The 20,256-nt window shown below is 41.1% G+C and overlaps 1 protein-coding gene across 4 annotated transcripts in view; it reads left to right on the top strand.

The window, feature by feature from the left end:
- The window catches only part of gramd1a (GRAM domain containing 1A), a 65,325-nt gene that overhangs the window by 43,599 nt on the left and 1,470 nt on the right, over nt 1-20,256 (top strand). For 3 of the 4 annotated variants that reach the window (XM_017714439.2, XM_037534088.1, XM_017714440.2), the window contains 13 exons: nt 1,473-1,553; nt 2,950-3,068; nt 4,197-4,443; nt 4,898-5,057; nt 6,942-7,085; nt 8,331-8,452; nt 9,005-9,147; nt 13,404-13,507; nt 14,422-14,637; nt 15,374-15,461; nt 16,967-16,978; nt 19,011-19,118; nt 19,448-19,568. In XM_017714439.2, coding sequence (XP_017569928.1) covers nt 1,473-1,553; nt 2,950-3,068; nt 4,197-4,443; nt 4,898-5,057; nt 6,942-7,085; nt 8,331-8,452; nt 9,005-9,147; nt 13,404-13,507; nt 14,422-14,637; nt 15,374-15,461; nt 16,967-16,978; nt 19,011-19,118; nt 19,448-19,568 — 1,665 coding nt within the window. The remainder of the gene's footprint in view (nt 1-1,472; nt 1,554-2,949; nt 3,069-4,196; nt 4,444-4,897; nt 5,058-6,941; nt 7,086-8,330; nt 8,453-9,004; nt 9,148-13,403; nt 13,508-14,421; nt 14,638-15,373; nt 15,462-16,966; nt 16,979-19,010; nt 19,119-19,447; nt 19,569-20,256) is intronic. The other variant, XM_017714438.2, reaches the window with a different exon arrangement.

The following is a 20,256-nucleotide window of genomic DNA, read 5'->3' as shown; positions in this document are numbered from 1 at the left end:
CCCAACAAACTCTGGTGCAGTCCGCTTTGTGTGTGGAAGCTCTCCGCTCCCTGCGCCACATGTGGGGCTGCATGATTGGTTCATTTTGTAGCATGACTGCTTCATCTGATCACATTAGTTCCCCTTTCAAGTTTCGTGATGGCGGGAGAGGACTGCTGTGGACAAAAAGCCCTGTTCTTCACCACTTCAGCGTTTGTATCGGCCAATTTGCAAACCTGCACACAGAAAAGTGAAGTATGGAATTGCACAGTTAATCCACGGATTGATCCACGGATGGAATTCTTGTATGTGAAAGCAAACCAGCGACAATGAGCCTCTCCCCAAAAACGAACCCAGAATCAAGAATTTGGGACAAGTGTGAAAATGACATAGTACTAGAGTCGCATAGGGGCACTAGCACAGTTATTATTGCAGATGTGTTTTTCTTCCTCATTAAGTGTTAATATTTATGACTTGACCTGAAGGCCAAGCTCTTACAGTCACAGCCCAAGTACACCTCTCACTAGTGTGCTCTGCTAGAACACAGATTGCACAATCACTGCTGGTGCACGCTGCACATTTGGTAATGTCAACAGGGAAAGTGTTGGTGTGATTTTGTAATGCCACTCTGATGCTCTATAACACATTACAGATGTAAGCAACACTGCATATATGTACTTTAACTGCATACTGCTTCACTACTAAAAACTTAACATCCTGGACTCTTATGTTACTCATATTACCTCATCCTTCATATGAAAGTAGTTGTTTTAACACAGAAGTTTTAACACAGTGTATGTACTCGGCAACAGCTGATACTTGAGGATGAGGTAACATAAGTAAGGAACACAAGTTTTGTGTACTGTCCGTTATTCTGTTTTTAATATTTTATGTTGTTACCTGTGCAAAGAATGCCTTGTACTGTTTGTTATGGGCTAATCCAGACTCAGATTCTGATGTGCAGACCCTCAGAAAACACCCTCACATTAGCTTTCCTTAACACACTGCAGTAAACAAACACTTTATATTAAAAACTTCACTAAAACTGTCACACAGCTGCTTTGGCTTCAGAATGTTAAAATCCATTTACATTTACATTTATGGCATTTTGCTGACGCTCTTATCCAGAGCGACTTACAACTTGATCATTTTACACTGGGGGCCAAGGTGGTGTTGGGAGTCTTGCCCAAGGACTCTTATTGGTGTAGTGTAGTGTGTTGACCCAGGTGGGGATTGAACCCCAGTCTACAGCGTAGAAGGCAGAGGTGTTAACCACTACACCAACCATTCTAATTGAGCTGTTTAAAAAAAAAAGTTTTTGGTCTATATCCATATAATGTTAATTAAGTGTATTTTTTAATATTTCATGAATCTCTTACCAAAATATCCTAATTGACAAAGTAAACTGGGTCATTATGAGGTCAGAGATTCATCCTCTGCTTTATGCCGCTACTTTTTTTCACCACTCACTCGCTTCTCCTCTCACTCCCCAGCACTTCTTCACTTCTTTCGGGGCGAGGGATCGCAGCTACATGATGATCTTCAGACTGTGGCAGAACGCTCTGATGGACAAGGTGAGCCTCTCTTGCTGTTACTGACTGTATGACAGATTTTGGTCTCAGTGCTGTTTATAGTTTGGCCCCAGTTTTGCGTTGTACGTGAGAAAAGAGCCCCAAATTAACACCAGATACAACAGATAAGCTCGGCATAATGTGCTGATTTTTTTTTTTTTAGCTGTTTTTGTGTCACTAACGTGCACCGATATTGATGCTAAATCAGTGCCAATACAGGCACTTAAATTCAGTATCGAATGGGAATCCAAGAATATCGACTCCCTGAAGCATTTGTTTCTGATGTTTACATGTGCACCAGTAGATGGAGCTTGGGTGAAACAGCTGCATGTTGCTGGTGTGGGATTATTGTGGTGGTGTGGAATGACACTCCTACCTTGTCAGTCCACCTTGTAGATGTAAAGTCAGAGACGATAGCTCATCTGCTGCGGAACAGTTTGTGTTGGTCATCCTCTAGTCCTTCATCAGTGGTCACAGGACACTGCCCACAGGACGCTGTTGGCTGGATATTTTTGGTTGATGGACTATTCTCAGTTCAGCAGTGACACTGAGGTGTTTAATAACTCCAGCAGCACTGCTGTCTGATCCACTCAGACTGGCACAACATGCACTAACACGCCACCATCACATCAGTGTTACTGCAGTGCTGAAAATGACCCAACACCCAAATAGTAACTGCTCTGTGAGGGTCCATGGGGGGTCCTGACCACTGAAGAACAAGGTAAAAATGGGCTAACAAAGTATGCAGAGAAACAGATGGACTACAGTCTGTAATTGTAGAGCTACAAAGGGCTCCTATAGAGTAAGTGGAACTGATAAAATGGACAGTGAGTGTAGAAACAAAGAGGTGGTCATAGTTTTATGCCTGATCAGTGTATATATATTTATCATATGTCAGTGTGGTTTTAAAGCTGTTTCCATAGCTCTCTTTGAGGTAACCCACTATTATTCATGGTTATTATCCTGTACCTGGTTTGGCAGATCAGTGCTGCTTTACATTAAAGTCAGGTCTGAATGAATCTATTAGTATCTGGAGCCGTTCAGATAACTGGAAATAAATTTGCTTAGAGACCTAAGACTTATGCACAGTACTGTACATACATATACTTATTTATGACTCTTGTTCATATAAACCAATGACGTTTTAACACAGTGTATGTGTTTGGCATCTTCTGATACTTCAGGTGAGGTATCAGTATCATTCATATGAGCTCCGAGATCAGAAACATGTGCTCTATGTGGTCATGTGGACATAATGATTTATTTATTTTTACATCACACTTGACTGCCATGCTCATATCACTGTATTCATCATCCGGCGTGGGCAGCAGGTCAGCAGCGGCTTTAGCTGTGTAATTCTGTAATGTCAGAGAGCTAATGTGGTGTTTGTGTCCTTTAGACTCTGTCTCCTAAGGAGCTGTGGCACATCGTGCACCAGTGTTACGGCACTGAGCTGGGTCTGACCAGTGAGGACGATGACTACGTCTCCCCTACAGCGGAGCATATGAACGGCCTGCTGTGAGTACACGCTGACACACAGTCTGTTCTGTACTGAATGCGGCTCGTTCTGTGCTGATGGCTGTTTGTTTAGTGATCCCGTATCATTTTTCCTCTACTTTATTTTTCATCCTGAGATTCACTCATTTTTATGTTAAAAACAAACAAACAAACAAAAGAAACAGCCATAATTCATTTTTACTTAACCATTTTCCACCCTCTCTTTATGATCGATGTAAACAAGCTCTGACTGGCTGATCTGCATGAGTCTCATTCAAAAAGCCGTCTGGACTGAGATGTAGTACGAACTGTTAAGTTAAATAAACCTCAGTCACTTTTTCGCATGTGTGGATTCTTTGGAAGCTGCTGTGATGGGTTGGTTAACCTGCAGACTTGAACAGCACAACATTTAATCGTTTTCTGAGATCTTTCATGCCAATAACTCTGATACAGAGCTAAGTGGGTGGAGTTAAACAAACTGCTATAGGCTGAGTGGGTGGGGCAGAACTGCTATAGGCTGAGTGGGTGGGGCAGAACTGCTGTAGGCTCAGTGGGTGGGGCAGAACTGCTGTAGGCTGAATGGGTGGGGCAGTGCTGCTGTAGGCTGAATGGGCGGGGCAGTACTGCTGTAGGCTGAATGGGCGGGGCAGTACTGCTGTAGGCTGAATGGACGGGGCAGTACTGCTGTAGGCTGAATGGGCGGGGCAGTGCTGCTGTAGGCTGAATGGACGGGGCAGTGCTGCTGTAGGCTGAATGGACGGGGCAGTGCTGCTGTAGGCTGAATGGGCGGGGCAGTGCTGCTGTAGGCTGAATGGGCGGGGCAGTGCTGCTGTAGGCTGAATGGGCGGGGCAGTACTGCTGTAGGCTGAATGGACGGGGCAGTACTGCTGTAGGCTGAATGGACGGGGCAGTACTGCTGTAGGCTGAATGGACGGGGCAGTGCTGCTGTAGGCTGAATGGGCGGGGCAATGCTGCTGTAGGCTGAATGGACGGGGCAGTACTGCTGTAGGCTGAATGGACGGGGCAGTACTGCTGTAGGCTGAATGGGCGGGGCAGTACTGCTGTAGGCTGAATGGGCGGGGCAGTACTGCTGTAGGCTGAATGGGCGGTGCTAAATTGCTACATTTTCTTTGTTTCTCCCTCTCTCAGGCCGGGAGATGATGCCGTATGTGTTAATGATCTGCTGGATCAAGCTGCTGTGGCTCCTCCTGGTTCTTCTCCTCCGTCCTCCTCGTCGTCCTCCTGCCCTCCTATGGAGGTTCCGGCCGTCAGAGCGAGCACTGAGCCTGAGCCGAGTCCGCCCAGCTCCACGCACACCACCAACATACAACCCACACACTCCACGCACAGCACTACCGCCACCGCTGCACCCCTGACTTTCACTTCCACCACCACGGTGAGTTCCACCTTTCACAGCAGGAAAGGAGTGGAGTTAGAGAGAGAACTAAAGGGAGGATTCTGATTTCATCTGAAAGCGTGCTGTTTCACTGTAAGTGATAATAGAATGAAAGGAAAAACAAAGTCTATAATGAACTTTGTGTTTATTTCCAAAATATCAGATTCTATGCATCAGTTATTCAAATGTCACAGTACCAACATTTAGAGCCAGTTATTCATTCAACCGAATGAGAAACTGTAGAAAAGACTCAGTTTATATCACGATACCTACGTTTAGAGCCAGTTTAAGTTTAGCTGAGACAGAAAAATTGAGAGAATTAAAAGAAATGTAGAGAACTGATAATGCAGTCATGTAGTAACCACCGTAAATGAATTATAATATAACCCTAATGTCCTTACGATGTCTGTTTATAGAGCAATGAAAGTTTAATCTTTATTCTCTCCTGCTGTAGAGCGTAGAGGAAGGTGGACAAGAGAGCCAGTCAGAACCTGCCAGTCAGGCGGCAGCAATGTCCAGTGCATATGGCCTGGGTAACGTGTCGTCACTGGACATAACCAACGACGAGGAGCTGCCCACCGATCCCAGCAACTCCTCCGACACGCAGGAAGAGAGTGAGTCTCCAAAATTTCAAAATAGACCAGAATGACTGGAGAACAGAAATTATAGAAAGGTGTGGACACTTTAGATGCCGTCTCTAGAAAACTGTAGTTTGGATTTGTATAACCTGCACATTCCAATGTGGAGATTCCACTAACATTATTTTAAATCCACCTTAATCTCTTCAACTCCTTGAGACCACCAGTGGATCCAAAACACACATCGTCATTATTCTTCATAACTTTAGTTCATAAGCTGCATTCAAAAGGTGGGTGTCATATGAGGCTGTAACTGTCTTCTTTCCAGTCAAATGGATGATGTAATTTTAAACCCTTATAATAAAAGAAGCTGAACTCAATTGGTTTTCTACTGAAATTCGACCCATTTTTCCACAAATCTGGGCTATAAACTATAAACAGATGGCGTCTCTTCAGTGATCTGCTCTAAAAAAATAATACAAAGAGCGCATAGGTTTTTGGCTTTCAGCAGCAAATTGTAAGCATATAGCGATGTGTATGATCATAAAACTCATCTTGAGGGGAACTTTTACAAAATAAAATAAAAATTTGAATTTATTTAATAAGATTTAAGATTAAAAGACCCTTATTAGTTCCACAGCTAATAACACAACTACACGCTAATGAGCACACACACAGTAGGGGGCAGTGAGCACACTTGCCCAGAGCGGTGGGCAGCCCAATCTGCAGCACCCGGGGAGCAGTTGGGGGTTAAGTGTCTTGCTCAAGGACACCTCAGTCATGTGCTGGGGATCAAACCGGCGACCTTCCGGTCACGAGGCAGGTTCCCTAACCTCCAGCCTATAATTTGCCTTATGATTTGGTCATGAAAATTCAGATGGACAAACCAACATATACCCTGGAGAATAAGAGGTTAAATCATGCAGCAGATATATTGACATCTCACATATATAGAATGGAAATTTTGAGTAAGAAGTTGGTAAATAAGCCTCATTACACTTGCACGAAAACATGCCACTATACTTTGGCTGAGTGTTTAATGAAGCTAATGGATGGTGCAGCAGAGCTGTAATCAACCTCTGAAGTGGCTGTTGAATGCGTCTCACTGGCTGATATAATTCTGTGTGCCAAACCACACGCTTGTGTACTTCACCTACTGTACTTATATCACTGCACTGTGCTTTTACACCCAATTTAGTGTGCTAGTATGCAGTTTGGAGACACAGCAGTAGTAACTCATCAGAAAATCTAAACCACTCAGTTTTCATCTTTCTTTTTATCATAATAGCAACACATCAGATACGGTCAATACAGTATAATCAAATATATTTGTTAATATGCTTTAAAATTTCATTTAAACTGAATATTCCACAAAATGTGTTTTACTGCTGTTGCTGGACGAATTATGTCTTTTTTATACATTATAAAAACCACAGCCGCGCTGCCGAATGAAAGCACAATTTCATGATGTTATCGAAATACTATTAATAAACTATAAAAACAGCCTGTTTGAATAATTGTTTCTGTGATGTCACTAATTAGGTTATTTACATGTGCCTTATTCAACTTATATTCAACCTATTTGGCCCTACCCATTCACACTGAAGTTGTCTGCACTGTTTTGAAAGAGGTACAATGCAGGGCAGCCAGTCTGTATAAAGCAGAGCTCATTTACATATATTACTCTTATATGTACAGTAACAAAAACAGCCTGTTTAATTGTAAGGGACAAAGAGAGGATGGAAAATGTTCATGCAAACGTGTAATATTCCTGTAAACATTATTTATGAATATTTTAAGTGAAGAATGTAGAATTTGGACCCTTTAATTCTTTTTCTTTTTTAACCATTTTATTATTGAATAATTTTAATAAAAGTACTTTTTAATAAAAGTAACTCTTCTTATCTGTCTTGTTCACAGGTGAAGTGGAGTCTTTCTGTTCGGATCTGAAGGGCCGACTGCACATTAACACGGTTCTGCGGATTGGAGTGGATAAATTGCACGATTTGCTGTTCTCTGACACGCACTTCCTCCAGCACCTCTTCACCCAGCGCCACTTCACCGGTCAGCACAGCACTACTGCCTCATCATCTTCATTTACCTTTCTTAAAAAAAAAAAGTGAGCAGAAGTGCAAAAGTAGCAGCTCAAAAAAGTACCTAAGTACTGAGAATATCTAAACGGCTGCTGTGGAACCTCTTATGCTTGATTCACGTTACAAACCTCGTTGCTCAAATCCATTTTTTTGCTCTCTGACACGATGGTTCACACTCGTTTAGGTAAGTAACTCAAATCAGTCATTAATGTGAACAAACCGGCGTCCTGAAATAACCCGTATGCCCACATCCTACTCAGTAACGTCATGTGAATGAATCACGTGCGTCATCAGCACAGACTAATGAGCGGAACGAGCTTCGCTGAGATGATCATTAACTCTGATCAGCTCTCAGCTTCATTATTAGAGCGAGACGGAGGAGAAAAAGGTGAGATGAGCTGCTTTTCCAACGTTTCCACAGGCTTTTACTTCTGTTTGGCGCTGCTGCCATGGTAACGCTGAATGATGGCGCAGTGGAAAAAAAGCACATGAATTCCAATCTGAGCGTCACATTAAGGTCGCATGGGCACGGATTGGATACGTATCTGATATAGGAGCACATATGAAAGTGACTCAGGTTGGATTTGAAAAGATCAGATTTGCCTGTCTGCACAGCGCTGAAAACATCAGATCTGATTTGTGCCATTTCAGCCTTGAAATGTGAACGTAGCCTTGGAACAACCCGAGTCTGTCAGCACAGGAGCCGCAAGGATAAAAGCAGCTTCTCATTAGAACTTTTTTCTCCTTGAATGGTGCAGCTGTTCCCTCAGGCACCAGAAACGGCCGTACCAGCCGCTCTATTTAAGGTGGACCAAACAGTTGAAATAAGAATCAGCAGAGGAACTGAAGCTAGTACAGCTCTGTTCTTCTCTTTTTGGATTATTTTGATCTTAAATGCAATACTGAAGCTCCAAAGTGAGAGGAGTGGCACAACAGAATGAGACGAAACCCAGAAAAGAGAATTAGGACACGTATTTCTGATTAGATTGAAACTGAGGAATAAGTAGATAACTTTTCTCACCAATATACTCGAGTAGAAGTGAAAGTATTAGCATTTGAAAATGCTCAGGAAAGTACAAATCTACCCAAATTTCATTGAAGGACCTGCATCAGCTTAACTAATTCCTATCCACCTCTGATTGATTTCGTTAAGGATAGGTGGGCGTGGCTGTTCAAATACACAGATATTTGAACTGGTTTGTGTCTCTCTCTTCAGATCTCTCAGTGCAGGATTGGCAGCATGACGTTAGCAGTGGGAACAGCACTAGAGTGCTCAGTTACACCATCGCCATCAACAACCCCCTGGGCCCTAAAACTGCCCCCGTGGTCGAGACTCAGGTGGGTCTGGCTGTTTCTGTTACTGTGCCTTTAAGACTGATACATGTAAATGACCTCTGTTTTGATTGGCTGACTTGATTCACAAAAGCAGTTTGAATAGCATCACTGGAACAACAACTCTCTGCCCAGTAACAGAGGGACTGGGTGAATGAAGTAAATTACTTCATCCTTATCAGTCTTATCAGTGCAGTTAAAATATTCTGAATGTCTTTTTTATATATTGTAATGAAATACATTACTGAATACATGTAATACATGTGTGTTTGGTATTTAGTTAAGTAATTCGTCTAACCCCTGTATCTAAGGATGCTCATGGTTGTAACATCACAACCATAATGATTTTCAGACGCTCCTTTTTTGCCACCACTTATGTCCTGTGTGAACCAAGAAGGGGGTAATATTACGTCTAAAATCTACAGACCCTTCTTCATAGTTACATTTGAGACTATTTCATTAGAAATTGAAAGACAAAGACTGCATTTTATTGGTTTTGTGTTAATGTGTTTATGCTGATTCCTCTGTGTGGGTGTGTGTGGGTGTGCGCGCATGCAGACTCTGTATAAGAGCAGTTCTCGAGGGGAGTGTTACGTGGTGGACTCTGAGGTGATCACCTCAGGCATCCCATATCAGGACTACTTCTACACCACACACAGATACTGCCTTACAGCCGTCAGCAAAACCAAGAGCAGGCTCAGGTAATACACAATACATCCAACAATAATAGTGTGTGTGTGTGTGTGTGTGTGTGTGTGTGTGTGTGTGTGTGTGTATATATATATATATATATATATATATATATATATATATATATATATATATATATATATATATATATATATATATATACACACACACACACACCGGCCACTTTATTAGGTACAATTGTTCAATTGCTTGTTAACGCAAATAGCTAATCAGCCAATCACATGGCCGCAACTCAATGCATTTAGGCATGTAGAGGTGGTCAAGATAACTTGCTGAAGTGCAGACCGAGCATCAGAATGGGGAAGAAAGGTGATTTAAGTGACTTTGAACGTGGCGTGGTTGTTGGTTCCAGACGGGCTGGTCTGAGTATTTCAGAAACTGTTGATCTACTGGGATTTTCACACACTCCATCTCTAGGGTTTACAGAGAACGGTCTCAAAAAGAGAAAATATCCTGTTAGCAGCAGTTGTGTGGACGAAAATGCCTTGTTGATGTGAGAGGTGAGAGGTCAGAGGAGAATGGGCAGACTGGGTCGAGATGTTAGAAAGGCAACAGTAACTCAAATAACCACTTGTTACAACCAGGGAATGCAGAATACTGTCGAACCTTGAAAAAGATGGGCTACAGCAGCAGAAGACCACACCAGGTGCCACTCCTGTCAGCTAAGAACAGGAAACTGAAACTACAATTCTCATGGGCTCACTGAAATTGGACAATAGAAGATTGGAAAAATGTTGCCTGGTCTAATGAGTCTCAATTTCAGCTGCGACATTCCAATGGTAGGGTCAGAATTTGGCATAAATGGTGTAATGGTGTGGGGGATGAACATCATTTAAATGCTGCAGCCTACCTGAGTAGTATTGCTGACCATGTCCATCCCTTTATGACCACAGTGTACCCATCTTCTGATGGCTACTTCCAGCAGGATAATGCACTATGTCACAAAGCTCATCATCTCAAACTGGATTCTTGAACATGACAATGAGCTCACCGTACGCCAATGACCTCCACAGTCACCTGATCTCAATCCAATAGAGCACCTTTGGGATGTGGTGGAATGGGAGATTTGCATCATAGATGTGCATCTGACAAATCTGCAGCAACTGATGTTATCATGTCAGTATGGACCAAAATCTCTGAGGAAAGTTTCCAACACCTTGTTGAGAGTGTGCCATGAAGAATTAAGGAAGTTCTGAAGGCAAAAGGGAGTCCAACCTTTTAAGGTGGAATGGGAAAATTTGAGAGAGAAGTGACTTCTGCTTCACAACTTTTTAGTGTTTGACAGTCTCTCGTTGCAGATTTAACCTTTAACAACTGCAGCGCTTATGAATACGAATAATGCATCGTTGCTTGGTGACCTGCAGTCTGAGTCTCAGTCGTTGCGAAACAGGGCTTTCATGCTATGTTGCACGTGTCCCGTTTCGAAGGTATTTTACTGACGCAGCGATCCGCCCAGTCTTTACAATGCAACCAAAACCTAAGCTAAAAAATAACTAAAGAAAACGGGCAGGACGGCTGTAACGTGTTCCTGCGTGGACATCCGCCGCCACTGGGTCTTATTTCACCGTAACTGCGCATTTTATCACAGATGAGCGGCAGCAGCATCTCGTGCTCCAAGCAATAGCAGTGAATGAGAGCCTTCTAGTTCACTTGACACATCACTTACATTTGATTTATTGATAAAATATATTGGAAGTAAATTCATTATAGATCATTACAAATACTTATAGATAATTACAAATACTTTGCTTTAGAACTACCAAGTCTTCACACAGTGAGAAAGTGGGTGTGTGTGTGTGTGTGTGGGTAAATATACATATATAGGGGTGGGAATCTATTAGCACCTCACAATTATGATTTGAGGGCTGTGATGCGATTATAAAACGATTATCAATGCATTTTTTTTTTTTTTTTATATACATGATTTCTTTTTTCTCACCGTGTGATGACTTGGTAGTTTTAAAGCAAAGTATTTGTAATGATCTATAATGAATTTGGTTTTGTTTTAGAGAGTCAGGGGTCACTGTGTCAGTAAAATATCTGCGAGACGGGTCGTGAGCAACACAGCGCGAAAGCCCCGTTTCTCAACGAGACTGCAGGTCACTTAGCAGCACAGTCTCTCCTGGCTAGTAGCTACGAAAAGGCATTATAAGCACCTTAATTGGTTTCCTGGAACGTTAAATCCGCAACGCGAGACTGTCAAACACTAAAACACTGTGAAGCAGAATTTGCTTGTCTTTCGAATTTTCCCGTTCCACCTTAAATGGTGTCGCATTTACAAAATTTACAAAAATTCGAACAAGATGCTGGAGGATAAGAAGCGACTTCAGTCCTGTAAAACAGCTGGACAATGAGACACATTTTACAATAAGCTGCTCTACTTCTGAGGTAAAGTTTTCAGAGATGGGAGGAAAGCAGCTATAGCTGAGCTAAAGTACACAAATCATGTACATGAGTTAAAGTAGAGATACCCAAGGTAAAATATTACTCCAGTAAAAGTAGAAGTCCTTACTCTAGACCTCAACTTGAGTAAAAGTACAAAAGAATTTGGCTTCAAATGTACTTAAGTATTTTTTACTTTTTTATTTTTATACTTAAGTAATTAAGTATTGAAAGTAAAAGTACTAAAATATTAAAAACAAGTCTTTTAATAGAACGTCATTAATTAGTGACGCTGACGTCTATTAAAATGATCATAAGCACAAAACACTAAAGGTGAACAGTTTCCATCAGGGAGAACCGAGTGGCTCTGAAATCACTTTTACAAACAAGCAAAGTTTCAGTTTATTTACTTTGGAAATTAGTTACAAGTTGAATAAAAACTTGCTAAAAACTCAGGATCACAAAAGTTTTCCTTTACTGTATTGATCTGCAGGTTTCTGTTCATAAACATAAACTAACCCAAACTAATTTACTATAAAATGAAGGTGTTTGTATGAATTCAGAAAAAAAGAAACACGCCAGTCACGACTGCATATGTGTACATATTTCTGTATTGTGGTCTATTTACAGGTTAGGATAGTTCCATCATTGGTGTTCTTGCTTTGCACTTCTTTTGTTTTGACATGTTACGTTTTTATACACGCAAAAACCAAAAGGAACGACAGATTTCTCAAAATGTAGCGGAGTAAAAAGTCAGATATAAACTATGAAATGTAGTGGAGAGAAAGTATGGAAATCCAAAATGGAAATACTTAAGTAACGTACAGATACATGAAAAAAAAACTACTTAAGTACAGTAATGAATTACATTTACGTAGTTTCTGTCCACCACTGCAAGCAGAGCAATTTAAGTCTGCGTGTTCGTTCAGAATTTTTTAGCCTATACTAGGACATCAGCGCACATAGAGACATACTGGGCATTAAATGTTGTGGCTCCCAGGGTGGTCAGATTTTTGTTGAAAGGACAAAATGGCTCTTCTTAACATTTGGGTTGTGACTCTGACATAACCTGGCTTTTAACGCAGAGGAAGCCGGTCGAATTTCTCACTCATTCAGTTGTGTTTTTGTTATGTGCCGCCACGGACTGTCCATGCGCTGCACTTACCCATTTTCAAGTTCCGCCCTTTGCGGTCCATCAACATCACGTTATAAATTTAAATTTATATATAATATCTATACACACACAATCATACATACAGACACACACAGACAGACAACTGATATATTGCTGTTGTCAGAAAACTCCAAAATCTTAACTTTATAGTATATAACCGATATATTTTCTGTATCGCCATTCAGCCAAGATATGATTTTTGGTCCATATCACATAGCCCATGTGTGTGACTGAGAAATGACTGGATATTTTTATATTCGTCACTATTGGAATAACATTTTTGACATGATATGAAAATACCAGCTGCCCTTCACACTCCATTAACATTTCTTGATGGACGGATCAGTAGAAACGGACTTTGAATAAAATATTGTTAAATTAACTTGTATTGAAAGATCAGAATGTTTTTGCTTCTCCAGTTAAGTTACTGCTTAGGAGATCAGGGGTTTTCTTCTGACAGCCATGTCTGAATGTATCAATATCTAATAATAATATAAATGTGTATAAAAAAATCATTTTTGCTCTTTTGGCGCTTCAGTAAAAGCACTTTAAAAAGTCAGGAGCGTCTTGTTGCTTCTGATATTCAGACACTCAAACACACCAAAACTTCTGCTGCCTCTTCACACGATGGTGATGATGAAGTCAGATGTCACTGTAACGAGTGTTTTGTGTGTGTGTGTGCGTGTGCAGGGTTTCGTCTGATATCTGCTACAGGAAGCAGCCGTGGAGTCTGGTGAAAGCTCTGATAGAGAAGAACACCTGGAGCGGCATAGAGGAGCACTACAGACACATGGGTACACATACGTTACATACGCTTGAAAGCTGTTTGCTGACCCATTTAGTTCAACTGAAGTGTATAAAATAATGAAGGAAATCAACAGGGCTGTAAAAAAAAATACATTAATATAATGTTTTTTCATAATAATGAAACAGAATGGTACAGTGCAGAAGTCACAGACCACTCTTATCATTTATTTAATTTTCAGTAAAGATCTGACTTTTACAGTTTTATATAATAAAAGTATGCACTCATTAGCAAAATACATAGCTAAAATTGATTTTTAAATCTAAAGCCTAATGCAAAAAATAAATAGCAAATTAACACACACACACACACACACACACACACACACACACACACACACACACACACACATATATATATATATATATATATATATATATATATATATATATATATATATATATATATATATATATATATAAATAATATAATATAAATAGTGATTTTCTGGAAGTGTGTTTGTTTAACCATTTTCAAACCTCTCCTCAAGGAAGCCCAGTATTATATGTGGTTAAAAAGCAGCTCCTGGTTTGACCAATCAGTGCTTGACTTTATTCTAATGTATATTGTGATAAACTCACTGCTGAGTTAAATTGTTTAAAGTTTTGCTTAGATGGCTAAAACCTTCATACAGTACTCTGTGTGTGTGTGTGTGTTTGATTTGCACCAATATGAATAGCACCACCAACCACGTTTGTGTATCTGGTGTATTTTTAGTGAAATAATATTTGTGAGATTTTATGATGCAGCAAATCGTAATTGAATCTAATTATCACACAGATTTACATCCTTCACTATCAGTCCTGCTGTTACAGTGTCGTAGTGTCTCTGAATTGTGCAGGTTTTAAAGCTGGCATTCTGCTGTGTGTGTGTGTGTGTGTGTGTGTTTGGTTGTGTGTATAGAGGTGGAGGTTTGCAAGTTGGAGACTCTCCTGCAGTCTGAAGTGTCTGTGGTGGGTGTCGGTGAAGCCCCCGGCGCAGACGGGGCAAAGGCAGCCGGCGGCCTGCGTAGACGAAAACGTACCTGCTCCAGACGCGCTGCAGAGAGGGAGGGGCCAGGGGGCGCCGGAGAGCGGGCCGAGAGAGGGGTCACGGACGAGAGAGAGCGGAGAGACACAGGTGAGTTTACACACTGAGGACATGGTTCATCCTGTTCACTGCCCTCTGGTGGTTAAATGGAGAGGTGTAGTGGGCTTTAATAATTCTAAATTTTGTTAGTATTGTGTCTTTCACAAACACAACTTTACAATCATAAAAGTGAAAATATCCATTATGAGGCAAGAGTAGAAAAAAGAAAAGTAGAAAAGTCTTCAGAGGAAGTTTAAAGGAATACAGTGAATGGAGTAAGGAGTTCCAAGATTTAGGGATATATACTATATGGACTAAGTGCTATTTTCTCTATATATTAAATGTTCTATCCATACGTGTGTTACTATATACTAGTGGGACACTGTGACTGTTAAAGCTAGACCTTCTATTTTTGCCATAAATATAAAAGCTGTCAAAAAACTTGCTTGTTTATGATAGCGCCCCTATGGGACGTATCTAGAACCTCCATATGGACTAGAGTGACATGTTTTTCCTCGTGAAATTTCTCCTGTTCTAAATCAGAGCATGATTGGTTGATTCTTCTGTCACTGCCTAATTTTGTTGGTAGTTAATCAAACGTGTGAGGCCTTCAGTCCAGCTCCTAAAGTCCTGACCAATAGGAGAGCTTGCTTGGCTGTATCTACATAGATACCGCAGAGAAAACAATGCTGGTTTTGTTTCCAACCAAACCATAAAAACACATTAATTCCGGTAAATGAAAATGAACAGATGTGTTTTAATTCACGGTGGTGTTTGTGGTTTTCAGGTGGCCAGTATTTGAAGGTTGGAGAGAGGTGGCGTGGAGCAGCCGGCAATAACAACATCTCCACCATCCTGCTCATCATCAGCTTCATGTGAGTTACATCACACTCCAGACATGTGATGACATTATAGGGTTCACGTCATATATTTATCTTGGGTTTTATTTTGTAGTCCCCGAGGTCCCCGTATGGCATCGGTGTGGGTTTGTTTACCGATTAACAGTCAAAATTCATGTTTGTTTGACTGTTTTTCAACTTCTCTTGTCTCTCCTGTTTTTGTTACTGTGCCTTTAAGACTGTAAACGTGTTATGCCAAGGTCAAACTACACGATTTTAGCCTGGCTTTTCAGTCGCCGACTGTTTTTTATAGATCGACCGACATAAACCTGTGGTCGGAGGCAAATCGGCGATCACTTGGCGCTCGCTCAGTCGTGTCGTGTGAACGGCTGAAAGACGCTCACCGAGCCGTCGCCGAGTGGTCGCCGACTAATCGCAGACGCCTGGCAAATATCTAGCATGTTTAATATCCAGCCCAGTCGGCGACTGTGAGTCAACAGCAGCGTCTAGCTACAGCCAATGGGAACGCGTAGAGAGAAGCGCGTCACCGTTGAAGATCTCTCTGCGCGACTGTCAAGGAGTACACAGACAGAATAACGGCTACAAGAGGTTCTCGCTCTACTTGGACACAAGAAATGGGGGAACAGTTGATAGAGCTTTGGCAAGAGCACCAGTGCCTTTTTGACATGTCCAGTGACCTGTACCACAACAGAGTCGAGAACCTATCTTCTACGTGGTATTGCTAGTTCTCACGAGAGTTTAGTTTTCGTGTGTTCTCGTGTTTTTGGACAGCAGCCAGATGAGTCGGCGATTCCCCAGGGTGAAAGTCGTTTAATTTGTGAGCCCGAGTCGGAGATCAGTCATGTAGTGTGAAAGCCACAACAACTGAAAGACTCGCGATTACAGCACAACCAGTCATGTAGTGTGAACGGCACAAAAACCTGACGACTGAAAAAGTCGTGTAGTGTGAACCAGGCATTAGTCATTCTGTGTTGTGCTTCATTCAGGAAGCACTCAAAGCTAAAACACCTTATACATTCAGTGTGAGTGGGAGGAGCTAAACTTCTTTAGGCTGAGTATGTGAATATATGTAACTGTTGGTTTTTGTGACCTCATAAATACAGTGAATTCGAAACAGGCTGTTTTTATAGCTTGGTTTACATGTATGGACTGAGTGATATGTTTTTGTTTTTTTTTAACTTGGACAATGATTATATTGATTTTTCCATTATTTGAGCCCTTTAATTTACAAAACTGAATCAAAGGAATATTACAATATTGCATTTTTTTAATTATTATTATTTATTCATTTTTGATTTATTTCATTTTCCTACCCATGGTGCACAGATTCAAGTTTGGGGATGTCCTCTTGTATTCTCTTTTCTTTTGTCTGTCTTTTTTACTTTCCGGGTTACATTCTTTCTTTATTTCTTCTTTTATCAATTCTTTCCTTCTTTCTTCCTTGCTTGCTAATTGCTGCCTGGTGCCTCCCTCTCTCTTTCCCTCTCTCTATTGCTTCCCTCGTTCCATGCTGTGTGTAGGATCTGTATCAGGTACAGTAACTCTTTATAGTAGCTCTCTTAAAGCACTGTCATTGTTTTTTTTTTTTGTTTTTTTTTTTTTCTTCCCCCAGTAAAGTTATATTCGGAACCAGGTGTCATCCTCTTATGAAGATCACTGGTTGTAGTCAGTACAGTGTCCTTAAAGGGGCTGGAAACACAATCTTAAAGCTCTCAGTAAATGAAAATGTATGACTAGATGTTCATTACTCAATGCTGGATTTGATTAAACTAAATCCTGTTTATCTAAAGATAAACAACCCAACAACAACAGCAGCAAGTCTTTTATTTCTTTTTCAGCTTTTGTTTTCTGGCAGTAGTTGGTCTTTCAGTCATTGAGTTATAGGCTTACGAAGGTAAAGTTATGTTCAACCCGGTCTGATTCCAGAGTGTTAGTAACTTAACACTGAAAGATCCATCATCCTGTGGCTGGTGGCTATGATAGACAACAACATGAGCATTCAAACATCCAGTGACGGTAGAGAGAAAACGAGCTATTTCTCTTTAATCAGTGTCATGTTTTACGGTCATTTCATCTCAGTTAAAGGGCAATTCCACCAATTTCTCAAATTCAGTAATCCAGTGTGTGAGATGTAAACAGAGAGATTCAGAGTGGTTTGGTCTGAAATGGTTCAGATCTCTTTACTGTGGTGGTGATAGGAACCAGGGGTCACCATGACTACTACTTAAGAGAGCAGATCAGAGGGACAGTGAAGGTAGAGCACTTTGGAGATAAAGCCAGAGAGACCAGGTTGAGATGGTTTGGACATGTTGAGGAGGAATAGTGGATATATTGGTCAAAGAATGTTGGAGATGGAGCTGCCAGGTAGAAGGAGAAGAGGTAGACCTCAAAGAAGGTTTATGGATGTAGTGAAGGTGGACATGGAGATGGTTGGTGTGAAAGTAGAGGATAGGCAATGGATAGGGCAAGATGGAGGCAGATGATCAGTGGAGTTCCCCTTTTAAAGAGTGTTTTTAAAATGCTTGTTTGTTCACTGGTGGTCGGTAAAGATGTGGTTTGTGTGGGGCCGAGTGACCTAATTCTGATTGGTTCATAAGATCCCTTGACGTCACATCTTCCAGTGTGGTTCAGTCCAACAAAGGAAACTCCAAAGTGAACAGCGCTGTCCTTTATTTCATGGTCAGTTGTGCATTTGTTGACAAGTTGACAGCCCCTTTAAGAACTCAGTAAATAACCCACTGTATCAGTAAAATACTGATCTCCCAAATGTGTTATTAATGTTTATTTATGAAGTGGTGATGTTCAGTAGCACTTCATTTAAAGGCTACCTACACATGGACTTCATATCATACACTAAGCACTGAATAACATCAATAGAACAATTTACAAGCCCACTTAGAGCCAAAGATTGAATGTATTCTGTTCGACCAAAAAATTGACCACAGATTTTTTTCTGTTTGACCACAGTTTGCTGTCAGGCAACTTTGTGGTACTGCCTGTCCAACCAATATTTAAAAAAAACCCTTATACTTCACATTTTTCATCCAAAGTTGGAGTTTTGGATGTCTCTCATGAATCTCTGTGTTATTGCAATTTGACTTGTCCTGAATTAATCAATACAACTTTTTTTCTAGATTCTTATTTTGGTCTTTGGTCCACTCAGGTTCTGTGTTTTGTTTGTTTGTTTGTGTTTTGGTAAATTTGTGAAAATTGTTCTGTTTGTCACAGTTTATCCTGAAGTATTAAAATGAGCCAGTTTCTCAACAAAACACCACTGATTAATCTTGATTTGGTTTTAAATGTTTCTCAGAGTTGCTGTAATAAAGGAAATGTAAAAATCCTGGTGTGTTAATTCTGCTGATGTGTGATATAAAGTCCCTAACCTTCAAATAAAGTGTTCCCTAAAGTGATGTGGTTTTTTCTGTTTACTTTTCTTAATTCCGTCCTTCTTTAACCTTCTCTCTCTCTCTCTCTCTCTCTCTCTCTCTCTCTCTCTCTCTCTCTCTCTCTCTCTCTCTCTCTCTCTCTGTCTCTCTGTCTCTCTGTCTCTGTCTCTCTGTACAGTCTGGTGGTGTTGGTAGCGCTGAACATGTTGCTGTTCTATAAGCTGTGGGCTTTGGAGCGAGCTGCTCACACACTGGAGACCTGGCACTCGTACTCGCTTTCTGACAGGTACTGTACATTAACATACATCACTGTACAGGGCTGGAACAACTTATTATTATCGATGACTCCAGTCCTGCTTTTACTTACAATTAATTTAGCAGCAGTAAATCGCCCAGAGTGTGATGAGAACACCATTAGAAACAATGATATTTTCATGCTTATTTAGATTTAGTCTCGTGAGGACAGACGTGATGTTGTAACGAGAACATCTCAGAACAGCTAAAAAATTCAGTGGATAACTAACCTCTCTCTCTCTCTCGCTCTCGCTCTCGCTCTCGCGCTCTCTTGCTCTCGCTCTCGCTCTCTCTCTCTCTCGCTCTCACACTCGCTCTCAGTCCCCTCCCTCAGTCGGCTGCAGAGTGGACGCAGGTTCTTCAGATGCAGCGTCAGTTCCATCAGGCTCAGCTGGGCAAATGGCAGCAAATCCTCCAGTCATCGGTCACCCTGCTCGACCAGGTACCTCAGATGTCCTGTATGTGTTGCGTAGCTCTGTCACGATTAAACTTGATTATTTGATTTTATACAAGATTAAAATTGACCCAGTGCTGAGCCTTGCGAGGAAGCTGTCCGCACACTAAAATCCTCCACAAGGGGCGGTCACTTTGGAAACACAAAGTTGGTCGATACTGACCAGCATAGCAGACGATGAGGAATGTACACCATGCAGGCTTGGTGTTGATATAACATCGCAAATTCCATCTACCTGCTAACGTAAATCAGCATTATAGCGTTAGTGATCATGTGAGCAAAGGCGGTTTCTGCATTAAACACTTCCAAATATGCCATTACATGGTGTCCAGGATGGAAGAGGACGCAGTGCTCTTCTGACCCGACCATTTAACTGTATGATAAACTGAGCTTAGGCTGAACTTCATGGGTCTGAACTATCAAGTCATATCAGACCTGAGCAGAAAATATGAACTGCGCGATGAGGTTTGTTGTGTGAACGTAGCCTAGATGTAACACACCTAAACATGGTTCTTCAAGGACTCTTTAGAACCATTTTCTTTACTATATAGAATCATGAACACTCAAAGAACTCTTTGCATGATTTAAAGGATTCTTTGCATCATTAAAGAGTTCTTCAGATTGATGGAGTATGTATGGTTCTAAATAAAAAAGAGGGTTCTTATATTATAACAAG

This window comes from Pygocentrus nattereri, chromosome 24 (assembly GCF_015220715.1).
Source record: "Pygocentrus nattereri isolate fPygNat1 chromosome 24, fPygNat1.pri, whole genome shotgun sequence".
Classification (NCBI taxonomy): domain Eukaryota; kingdom Metazoa; phylum Chordata; class Actinopteri; order Characiformes; family Serrasalmidae; genus Pygocentrus; species Pygocentrus nattereri.
Note: the sequence above shows the minus strand (reverse complement) of the source record. Positions and strands in the feature narration are given on the sequence as shown.